Source organism: Mycteria americana, chromosome 3 (assembly GCF_035582795.1).
Source record: "Mycteria americana isolate JAX WOST 10 ecotype Jacksonville Zoo and Gardens chromosome 3, USCA_MyAme_1.0, whole genome shotgun sequence".
Lineage (NCBI taxonomy): Eukaryota > Metazoa > Chordata > Aves > Ciconiiformes > Ciconiidae > Mycteria > Mycteria americana.
The window spans coordinates 31,134,643-31,147,510 of NC_134367.1; the positions used below are offsets into that span (position 1 = coordinate 31,134,643).

The window sequence follows — 12,868 nt, forward strand, 5'->3', positions numbered from 1 at the left end:
ATAAAGCAGAGGTCCCATTATTCATTCTACACACATTTCTCACTTCAAAATCTTGTTTAAATAAAATAATGGAAGACCACAAGTCTCAATCAAAAGCAGTTTGATCAGTCTATAAATCTTCTCTGACAATGGAATTCTCTTAACTCCAGCCAATGGCAATGTGTTAGTAGCTCTGTACTTCTTAAATGTAGTACTTTATAAAGACACAATATCTGAAAGAGCTTACTTCAGTATCAGAAGCTGCGTAACTATTAGCATAGCTTTCTTGTCGGGTTAATGAACCTTGCTTGTTAATCAGGCTAATTAGCTTGCTTTCTTCAGATCCAACCAAATGTCTGCACTACATAGTACAGTGAAGAATCCAGACTTTCATCCATCATATTAGCATTCTCATTGCGGCAGTTATGCATTTCCAGATACAACACTATATATCATGTGTAACCATATAAGCTTTTGAAAAAATATGTATCTTAATAACAAAAATTCCTAGTTACATCCACTTTGAATAAAGAAACTGTATAAGATAAAAGAAGATGCAAAACACTTTTTCCTTTCAAAACATATAGGTTTTCTATTTATGCAGCATCTCTTCACTATTAAGCCATGCCAAGATCATTCATGAAGCTAATACAATGATACACCCACTGCTAATACAAAACTCCTCAGGAGTCCTTCTAGATTTATCTTAGCTTAGCATCGAGAGTTTCTGAAGGGAAAACTAAAAGGATATTCATCCTTTTCCTTCTAAATTGTATGTCAAGGTAACTTATGCTCTCATATCCCCAAATAAATGACATTACTATTATGGCATAGTTTGAAGAAAAAAAACTCATTAACTTTTAATATATATAACTCCTAACTATGTTTGCCTTTAAATTTTTTAGTTCAAGTTAAAAAATAGTGCTGCTCACTTTTGACATGGCAGAGGTGCTACTGGCATATTTCTTCCCCAGCAAAAGTATCTTAAGGTGTATCTACTGAGAGCTACAATTCCTTGTAAAATAATAATTTAAATAAAGATAGAAACAGAACCTCCACTGCTTATAGAGGAAAGCTCTTTATGTTTATTATTTGTAGCATATTTGATAATATTGAAAAGTTTAATTTGGGAAGACATCACCATGCACCTAAAAATAAGGTGCAGCCAGAGACTGTTTCAGACAACAGCAGGCAAAGCAGCAATGTGGAATGATAACAGCCACCTACCTAATGAATAAAAATGTATTCCAAAGAAAACAGGCAGTGAAAAACAAGTTATTGGTGATCTAGTCAGACAGACAGTTGCAGATACAAGTATTTTCATTTACAAGAACTTGATCATTAAGGCACATCCAAATTCTCTGCACTCCCTAGTATTTTGTTATTGAATACATGTGATTTATTAAATGTTTTTATTATTTATTTATTTACTGTTACTTACGTGCTAAAAGCCAGCAACTACAGATCCTCTGATAAACAAAACCTATTTTTTTCAGAAATCCAATATGACACTGGTTGTCAATGAAAGTATGGAGGCATAAATTGTCATTTTTCACTTAAGGATTAGCTCGAGTTAGCTGTCTTATCTTTTGAAGTGATACACTTGTTAGAACCAAGCTAGCAGTAAAAATATCCAGCAATGTAGCAACTTTGTTTTCAGGCAATTTACAGACATTATCTATTTAATCATCACAATATCTTTATGAGACAGTTACATTTGTTTATCTATACCTTCACCTAGAGAATATGAACTGGGATATTAATTAATTTACCCAAGGGCACAAAGGGAATCTGTATCACATTTAGATTAAAATTCTTCTCTTTTCAGCTCATTGTTAGGTATGCACATTATTACACAGTTTTCCCCCTCTCTAATTCAGCTTGCCGTTATATTAATAATGTAGTTGCAAGTAGGAATACAGAAAGTCTTAACTCTTTTCAAAAATAACTGATCATTTCTACAGATAACCTGTGGTTCACTGTGAGTTACTTGATCCTTTGACCGATGATGATGAAGAATCACTGCTATGCACAGCATTTTAGTAGACTCAATATAATGAAACTCATCGTTTCTAGTGTATATGCGTCCATTACATAAACCTCATTGTTCCAGATGAATACCTGGATTAACCTCAGAGGCACAACGCAAAAGAATGAATAGTTACAGACACTCAAACCATACATTCACACACACACCGAGAATGATAATAAAAATTAATTGGATAAGGCCTGTCTACAGAGTGACTGACTTTTCCTTAAAGAAAGAGGCACAAACGACCTCCTAAGACAACATCACAACAGTTTTCTTTCCTATCACTGACACGCATTCTTCTGTATGAAAGGGATCTCCTTTCAGATCTGTGGAAGGAGGTGCAGGATGCTTCTGCCTAAAATCCACTGTATGTGCAGGATGCTTCTGTCTAAAATGCACTGTACCTAAGAGTGTTAGCAAACACCAATGGGAGTTAAACATGGGATAGCAAATGTGCTAGTGTGATAGATGATAGTGCATTGAATGTGGGAATCTCCATCTCAGAAGAACAAAGGAGATAATGTTTGTGTTAACGTTTAGCTACAGCTCTTATTCAGTAAAACACTTGAACACATGCCTACATTTGTCCCAATGAAGCAATAAACATGAAAGCATCATCCTACCTTTGAAGATATAACTCAGTATTGTCTTCAGTTCACAACTCAGCAGGATACCACCCTTAAAGCATTTAAGGATCTCTTGATATTAAGTACATTAAAGTCCTCTTAAAATCAGTTGCTTTGCGTGAAAGGGATGGTTGGAGACTTGTGTTTCAGTACTCTGACATTTCCAGGTTTTACTGATCACTATCAGTTTCTCTTCTAAACACCCCAGTACTGTAAGCCTTCTTAGACCGTGACTGTATAAAATTAGTTTTTCTGACCTTATTTTCCATAGTAACAATGAGCTTATAAATGCACATGTCAAAACCAAAAACCTTTTTAGAATTTATCAGTAATTTCTTATCCATATTTATGAATGAACTTACCAGTTGCTAAACCTCTACCCCAGCCTCCTTTAGCCACAATGATTATAAAAAATGGAGGAAGCCTGCTGATCCTGATCAAAGGGTTTCTAAGGTCAGGAATTTCTAATCCACCCTTTTCTATGTTTTCTTAGTCAACATACAATAACATGTAAAATCCCAAATTATACAGTGTATATATAATTAGCAAAGCAAAATCTTCAACATTATATTTCTTTCTCCCTTTATTTTGCTAGGTCTTTTTACACTGTGCTTAGTTCAGTTGCCACCTGGCCTGATCTGTCTTGAATGTCCCTTATATTCTGTACCATATCTTCCAGCCTCATACAGTATCTTGGATACTTAAGGGCCCTTCAGATGGCACAAAGGGCACATGCTCAGGCAACCAGATTGAGGTCACACATACTTTAGAGGAGCCTTCAAATCTTTTAGGTGTGAGTTACGTGGCCAGCAGAACAGGATTCCAAAGACTGGGATTTTTGATGTTTGCTCAATTTCAACATGTTTTGGTGCCTAAAACTTACACTTTTTTGAGGAATGTGTTGCTATAAGGTGTCTATACAAATAGACACTAAATAATTAGCAATCTCCAGTTCTGTCATATTTCTTCACCAGTATGTTCCAGTACTACAAGTACTTTTTAACCTAAGTAATCTGTTATTTTTAAAAAATTAGTCATAGGCAAATTGTCATGGACACTCATTGAGAACATTTTTCTTTTTATTAGTCTAAATAACTAAATCTGTACCTTTCAAAATGTAAGAAAATGCTTTCACCATGCAAGGCTCTATAACACCTGAGTTACATATGTAGAACTCGCACACTATGGCAAACTAGCAATTGTATAAAAACTATAAATGCTTACCAAAGGGGCAATTGCATTTGAAGCCATTTATGTCCTCTTCACAGGTTCCTCCATTCCAACAGGGTCTGTCTAGACACTCATTCATGCGAACAGAACATGTTTCTCCTGAAATTTTATATTAAAAAAAAAGACAAATATGTTGACGTGTTCAAATCATAGAGACATACTTGTAATGAAAAAGGACTATGGGACTGTCACAGCCTAAATGCTGGCCCCACTGGCCAAAGTGCACTTACTGAGTACACAGGGATACTGATAGACATCCTGTGTGTCATGAATTTTTCTGCTTCATTGGTTACAAGACAGTCCATTTTGACAGGCAATGTTGGAAGCATGACAATCAGGAAAATAGAAAGCTTTCCTACTGAGGGTATGCATAATCCTGGAGCTTTTTTCCATTATACAAAACTACTATATTCAGGCAATTTTTGTTCAGTTGTGTCAATTTTCTTTCATTTCACCTACTGTCTCCTTTGAAAAAGAATGGCAAAGTATCATTGCATATGAAAATCAGGCCAATGCTAATTTACAGACAGTTATGTGTAACAGTGGAGTTCAGCCTATGTTCTACAGAAAGTTGTTGGTACTATGATACTGGATATTTCTCTTTCTCCATGTCATACAAAGGAGGAGGATGATCAAGTCACTGAAGAATATTTAATGAGGCAAAATACACATGAGAGGGAATGAAATAATTAAGAGCAAGGAAGTCTAGTGAAATGTAGATTTGTGATCTACAATAGGGGTTGCTTTGATTTGTAACAGGAAAAGCTATTTCCAGCCACAGGAATATAGAGGCAAATTATATGTTCAGTACTTATCACAGGTCAGCAGTGTACAGAGCATGCTGGGCTTTCTGTGAACCTCACAGAAGAAGATAAAACCAAAACAAATGCTGAAATTACTCTAAATTCTTTGCACTGTGGAAACTATTTGGTGTCTTTTCTGCAGCACTTATACATGCCCTCTCAAACAATCATATGAACCAAGACAGTTCACAAAACCTGTATTTTGTGAATCTACTAGATATAAAAGGCCTTCATTGGACAAGCCCATAGTAACACCAAGGTTCTCTTCCACGCATAAACTTATGACGGAGTGGCTCCTATTAAGATTTTTTCCTGCCTCTAAACATGCTCTGATTTTCCATAAGACTTCAAGATATCTGGATGAAAAGGGGGAGACACAAGCAGAGACCAGGGAGAGTTCAGGTAACTCGGTAAACTAAAAAGCTATCTGCTAGCAGCAGCTGCTAAGTGCTGCTTAGAGTGTGCTGTGACACCAGTGAGGAATACAGACAGTGAGGACTGGCCAAAACATAAAACCTTTTCTAAGTTCTTTTAATCTTTAAATTTTCTTTGAAGTGCTGATAAGGTAACAGCACTATGTGCAACCTTTCTGATCTAATTCTGATATTTTGCTTTCCTTATGCTTTCTAGTTCAGATCCATTTCCATAGTTAAGTCCCTGATTATGGTAGGTCTCTTTTGAGGAAGATAAATGGAAATACATTGGCGTCTGTTCTCTTCTTCTGCATAGAGAAGTGGAGAGTGGCGCAGAGTTTCCTCTAGAAGTAAATCATCTGGCCACAAGCCATCGGTAAGCTGCAGCATGTGCAAGAAAAACTCCTTGAAACAGATTCTTTCACCTCCCTTGAGTTGTGTACTCCTAATAGATAGATAAAAGGTTAAAATAAAGCAAATGAAATTCTGAGGGAAATAATAGAATGAGATCATCCTCATTTACTCATGATATCCAAGATTTGTGAACTTCTTACTGCCTTTATGTGAAGATGGCTCTGTTTTCCTCTTGAATCTAAGGCAGCAAATGTATCTTACTGAGCTGGATAGTACCATAATTTTAAGACATGGCTGTAACAGGTGTAACTAACTATTCCTTGTTAACTGTTCTTATCCATCTCCTTTGATTTTCTTTTCTTTTTGGGATAGGAAATTGAGTGTGGCATTCAGCAGGAAAATGAGTCAACTACATGTAGTCTTCTGAGTACAGATCTATAAAACTGAGCATTTAGGGTGAAATTCAGTTCCCTAAATGTCAGTATCTAATGCAATATAGGATATCCTGTATTCAGTCTCAGGAAAATAGTCCTTAGGGGATGAAATGGGCAATAAGCAGAGACAGTTGCAACAGTTTTGTAACAGTACCATAAATTGGTCATTCAGGCTGGAAATCCTGATGGGATGGTAGGAAATAAGAGAAAAGAACAAAGACACAGAGGGCAGCTGTCAACTGAGGAGTATTTCCAAAAAAGAACAAAAAATAGCATGTACTGGGCAAGGTGAACCCTTTGAGGAATTAAACAGCAAAATGACACCTGATCAATAGGTTAATTCTGTGGCCATGTTTTGACTGAACTATATGAAATGATACAACACCCGGAGAGTCCTGAGAGGATGATGAAATAATGAAGGCTAGAGGAATTTGGGACATGAGATGAACATTGGAGATTTAGCTGTGTTGAGGAGTAGTGACAAAACCTGACTGTGTGTAGAAAAGGTGAGAAAGGAGTCAAAGCCATTCTCCCATTCCAAGTCTGACAGGAAGCATAATGATTCTGTCAATATGAGAAAGGATGCAGAAAAAGGTAATTTATTTTGCAACTTCATTTGGAAAAAAAAATATCTGCTATAATGTACAGCTAAGAAATTCTCACCAGTGGCATCAGAAACTGAAATTTATTTCTGATATCATGCCACTAAACCCCATTATTTTAAGACTTCAATGAGTACAGTTTTTCTTAATGTATTAATCTATATTGCAACACACCATAGATTGAAAGATTTAGTTCCAATTTAGACAGTTAATCCCAAATGTCCAAACTAATACTGTACAATAGAGATATACATGCTATACTTGTTTAACAGAAAACTATCTGGTTTCAGGTATTTTGCTTTTATTTACCTATAGCCATGCTAGATGTGTATGAATTCCATTCTTCATTTAGGGCTACAAGGAAATGGGGAAAAAATCCCTGCTCTGATAACAAAGGTGCTGATTTTATGCTGGAGGTTGTTATTACAGCTAAATTACTTCAGTTGACAAAGAAGCTATTACATGCCACTCAGCCTCATCTGAGTTATCAAGCACTGAGAATACTTTTGTCATAATTAATGAAAATATTTGCAAAAAACACTGACTGATTTACAAGTTGTGCTAGCTAACAGTACTTACAGAATGATTTAGAAAGATACCAAACTTTCTGAAATATTTCAGTTGAAAATGCTGACAACACATTAAATACAGATAGTTCACTCTTTTTTTTCCTGACAAACTTGCAGTATTGTTGACATACACAGCTAAAACTTTAGTTTCTATGCATCTCTGTTACCATTCCTTCAAGATAACTTTTTTTTTCCTTCTAATTTTGCTATCTAGACACTGAAATACATACTATTTACAGATATGAAAAACTGATATTATTTTTCATCTAAAAGTTAACAGTGCCGTTTTGGTAATTCTGTACATCTCAGAAAAGGCTAGGAGAATAGCATTTTTTTCCTGTGAATCATGTTAAAACTTGGAAAAGCCTTGATGTTTTAGTTCAATTCCTGCCAATCAAATGCACACGTAGTGGATATAAAGGTAATTGCTTTTTGTGTACTGTAGACAATAACTAGCTTTTCTGGTTATGTGCCATAACATGGAGTGCCATTAAACTGGTAGTTGCACCTGACAAAAGGCATGTCCCTAGATTTCTTGCAAACAGTTGCTAGGGAAATTTAAGAATTCATTTCCTCAGAGTACAAAGGCAATATATAGACAGTATTTTTTAAATATTTCAGAGAGAATCAAAGAATCTATGAAGCTACTGTGAGATCATATTTTCTGAGTATTTGAGACACAAAAAAATCTGGACACGTACAGAGAAGCGTTTTTTTTCAGTATGCAGCTAATCTCAACTACGCATTTGAAATGGATGATGAGAACCTTCTTTGAACATCAGATAAAAATCACTAATTCGCTACAAATTAGTTTCAACTTCAAAGTATGTTAGTATAAATATTTTCTGGGTTTACACTTTTAAGGTTAACATTAATACAACACATCCAAACGTAATTAGTAGTGAAACGTAATATTTAATTAGTTATTTAATAAATCATAGCTTAGTGTCTGAATTCCTAAACAATTTACAGGGATCATGTCACCAAATTCTGAAGTACAAAGAGAATGTTAAAACTGATCATGAGCTGCTTCTACTTCTATTAACTCTATAGTGTGTTTTACCCTGTATAAAATTGCAGTGTTCTTAAAATACATAACAAATAATTACAGCTGCTTAGGAAAGTCTGTCACTCTTGCAAATTACATGGCCTGATGTTTAACAGCAACATTTTCTACAGGCACATTGATGATACACAAGAGACATATTATTCTGCAGGAGTACAAAAGTCTTGAGAAGAGCCTAGGGACCTGAGTAGGTGCATGCTAAAAAAATTGGCAAAGATATTTAGTCCTCCAATAGCATTACTGATGTAACTTACTCATTTAAAAAAATCATGCTGTTTTAGCAAATGGAGACATTCTGAATTTCTCAGGTAAATATAACTGGAGATCAAAGACAACAAAGAAATATTCCTTTTCATAAATATAATGGATGAAGCCTCGTTGAATATTCCTCCACTTCAAAAGTAAGAGCAACTCTGTAAGATCACTAGATTGAAAGTTTGCATCTTTCAGTGGTTCAAACTTTGGATATTTTATTTCTGCTTAACTTAAAGAGCTTAACTTCACACTTTATCTGAACTAATTGAATTATTTTTAGATTTTGCAGAATATCCACGAAACTGATTTTTGTTTTGTTAACAGAATACGTTTAACTTCATATCGTTCTCAAATATAATACTCAGACATTAGAATATTAGAATTGAACATTAGAATATTGGAATTAATTTGAGAGCTTATTTTCTCAATCTAATACCCATTATATATAAGTATCTCTTATTAATTACCACCACTACTATTAACATCTCTGTCTGAATTACAAAACACATGCAAAAATATCAAAATACAAAGTTTTATTTACATACTGTTTATATCAACTTTTGCTTTATAGGAATAATGGAATATAAAGTTTGACAATGCAAAGGCGGATAGAATGACCACAATTAATGAAAGGATGTCTAAGAGTATTTTTTTTTAACTATTACTCCTTACTTGAGGAAATATTACTTCAAGACATAAGCTGAATCTTTCTATTCCCAGATCAGATGAAAATCAAATGATTTAAAATTCTACTTAATGTAATCTTAATGAAGTACTGCTGAAAAACACAAGAGGGTTTTTTAAAGTTCAACTAGTATCCAAAACAGTAACAATATATTTGAAGGTTGTCTTCACAGCACTCCTGCCTTACTGTCCACCATTCTGTAAAAGGTATATAAGTATAAAGCATTCAAGTCATGTACCTGAGAACAAATGGTGTAATTTTGTTGCTTTCTAAGCAACATAAGTTATTGTGTTAGATAAGAGAGGTATCAGCCTGAATTACATTTCTGCTTACTTTGCGGAAAATGCAGTTATGAAAAAGCAAGATAGACAGTCCAGGTGTGGCCTCAGTGAACTTAACTGACATTTCCCTTTCTCAAATTTGTTGTTCTATACACTTGTTTTTTTCTTTTATTCAAGGTCTTTTCTGTGTATGTGTCCTGGTTTCAGGTGAGATAGAGTTAATTTTCTTTATAGTGACTGGTATGGGGCTATGTTTTGGATTTGTGCTGAAGACAGTGTTGATAATACAGAGATGTTTTAGGTGTTGCTGCACTAGTCAAGGACTTTTCAGCTTCCCGTGCTCTGCCAGGTGCAGAAGAAGCTGGGAGGGGACACAGCCAGGATAGTTGATCCAAACTGACCAAAGGGCTATTCCATACCACATGACGTCATGCTCAGTATATAAAGCTGGGGAAGAAGAAGGAAGGGGGGACATTTGGAGTGATGGCGTTTGTCTTCCCAAGTAACCGTTATGCGTGCTGGAGCCCTGCTTTCCTGGAGATGGCTGAACACCTGCCTGCCCATGGGAAGTAGTGAATGAATTCCTTGGTTTGCTTTGCTTGCGTGCGCGGCTTTTGCTTTACCTATTAAACTGTTTTTATCTCAACCCTCAAGTTTTCTTGCTTTTGGTCTTCCGATTCTCTCCCCCATCCCACCGGGGCGGAGTGAGCGAGCGGCTGCATGGTGCTTAGTTGCCGGCTGGGGCTAAACCACGACAGTATGAAATTGCAGTAGTTAAAATTCCAAAACAATTTTAATTTTTATTCATTTACTTCATACAGTGTCAACCTTTCTGTGAACACTTAACTCCAAATTGAAAGTGATTCATATGACGTTGTCTTAAACCACTTCACTGGCTTAGCTTCTCTGAAAGAGTTTTAACTCGGAGAAAGTCTGTGGCTCTTCATCTGTAAACTGCCAAGAGCCCAGCTCATCTCTCTCCATGGGATTACACGGTACATCTGGCAGGCAGGCTGCACTGGCACAGGGTGCCAAGGATAATCGGTCTCCCCTAGAAGAAGAAGCCAGCCAGAGGCCCCACAGAAGCTGCATGGCCCAATGCCCTGAGCCACACACCCGCCCAGCCCTGTTTGGTGCTGGAGATGTGGGAGCAGGCATGAGCCGTGCTCACAGGATGGCCTTGCCTGATTAAAATAGGAACTGTATGAATGGAAATGGAAGCAGGTATTTCAAACGCAGAAAGGGTGTGTGAACAAACCAACTGAACCCAATTGCTGTCCTTTGTGCAGCAGAAATAATAATTTCATATTTTCAGGTGACCCTGCTAAGATAAGCAGATATCAGGGCCCTGAGAACACTAACAGGCCCTAATTGCTCTGAACAGCCCCACCTGGGCCCTTCCCACACACCCTCCCTGTTGTCCAGTGAGCTCCATTTCAGCTCAGCTCTACTCAGCTGTAGGCACCCAGGTCTGGCATGAGCTATTCTGTAGATGTGCCTGTTTCTAGTCCTGCCTCTGGCCCTGTCTCAAGAATGGACCTCGGCCCACACTGTAATTTTTCGCTTTGGAGGGACCCCTTGTATGTACATTGTAGCTTTGTCTCTGATCCTGTCTCCTGCTGCTTCTAATTTGCTTCCATGGATGGACCCTGGACCTAGTCCGTTGCTTGCGATGCCTGGGGCTCGTGAGGGACCTTGTTACTAGCCCCTGGCTCTGCCCACCCTGTTTAGATGCTGCAGGACTGTGCCTTGCTTATTGATGGCATTGCGGGCACTGGCATTACTCTTGGATCCTGGTTCGTGACTCCCTTCAATATGGCAGCCTGGCTCTTGCTGCTCTCTGCTAACAGGGTTGATCTTCATTATGTATTAGGGTGTCCATCAGCTGTTCTAGATTTTATTTGTACAAGGGGTTAAGTGTTCCTAAATTTACTTGTGTTGAAAAGGATTGGTTTTCAGACAACTTCATGTATTTTCCTTCAAGATTTGGTTTTTTTAATGGCATCAAAGTTATACTGTTCACATCTATCACAGAAGGGTGAAATTATTTAAAAAAACCCATCAAAACAATTTAAAACTAATGAATAACTTACTGAAAGTACAAACAATTAAATACTTCCTCAGATAGACTCCAAATGTTAAGTGGACTTGTCTGATGTATTTTTGGAATAAAAAAATAAAAGCAAAGCACAGAAATTTTTAAGTAATAGAATGATATAATATAATAATATATAATGATATAATATAAATGCCCAGAATGTGGGCATCTTAAAAATGCCCATGTGCCATTTTCCTCTTTTGGAGAAAAAGAGAAAATACTGAAGAGCATCACGTATAGAAAATATTAATGCCAAGCTCAAAAAGCCACTGGAAGGCCTACATTGGTGGTGAGCCTTAATACTGTTATTTGTTACTTACACATGGGTAAAACAATGATGGATCAGTATCTTGCTATGTGAGATACAGTATATATTCAGAATAAAAAGGTTTTCCAAATCTTAACTATACAATCAATATCATATAGATACAAACCCTCAAGAGAAACCGATGAGGCAATATTGCCTATCTACTTAGAGTTCTCAGCAGCTGTCTTCACATTTTTGTAGGCTTCTAAACAAACAAGAGTTTTAATGAAGGATATGTTTGGATAAAGACAGTCTTTTTTCAAATACGTCCAAGAACAGCTTCTTTTAAAACAGAAATGAAGCACAGTGGTATTTGTTTAGAAATACCAGTCATCCTGAAAGCTGGAATCATTTGATGCTGAACACTGATGTTTTGAGATAAACACAAAGATATCAAGAAGCGATAGACTAGGAATGACTTTGAAGGTGAACAGAATTATGTTATGTTTGAAGAACTGAGCCAGGAGAGGGCAATAAAGAAGGTCATCACATGGTCAAATGGTGGGATAATTTTGTTGAAAAAATTATTTACTCAATTTTTAAAGATCATACTGCAAACTTCCAAGTTTGACATAGGCCAAATTCTCTTGTAGGCAGTGGAGAGTACCCCAGACATCTACAAAATGTCTCCATATTAAAGTTTCTATCACAAGTATGGTTTACAGTTCAAAAGGAAAGACTGTGGTACATGATGTTACAAAGTATTTGTTTTTACTGGGCAAATACTCAGGCCTTGGATTTTTTATGAACTTGTTTTTTACCAAATCAGATCATGCTTTTCATGTTGACAAATCCCATTACAGTGCCTAAGGGGTCCCTAGCTAACAGAATGTAAAGCATTTGAGAAATGCTGATAGACATCAGATCAATCAATCATCTAGACAGAGGAGACAGCTATGAGTTGTCTATGTAAAATTTTGCTTCTGAAATAAAAACTGATTATAATGTTGTATCAAAGAGTACCCAGGGATTCATTTATTACCAGGAGAGAAACCAAGTTGGTGACTGGGAACTCATGGCTTATTTGCAAATCTATGAATCCTAGTACACAAAGTATGATAGTTCCCCAAAGACATACAGAGTCCTGAGCAACAATAACTTTTATTTTACTCTTTAGTTTATTTACTATTGCCT

General features: G+C 36.4%; 1 protein-coding gene across 1 annotated transcript in view; it reads right to left on the bottom strand.

The window, feature by feature from the left end:
* The window catches only part of EYS (eyes shut homolog), a 951,425-nt gene that overhangs the window by 793,257 nt on the left and 145,300 nt on the right, over positions 1–12,868 (bottom strand). Inside the window, exon 12 of the mRNA XM_075497152.1 lies at positions 3,862–3,966. Coding sequence (XP_075353267.1) covers positions 3,862–3,966 — 105 coding nt within the window. The remainder of the gene's footprint in view (positions 1–3,861; positions 3,967–12,868) is intronic.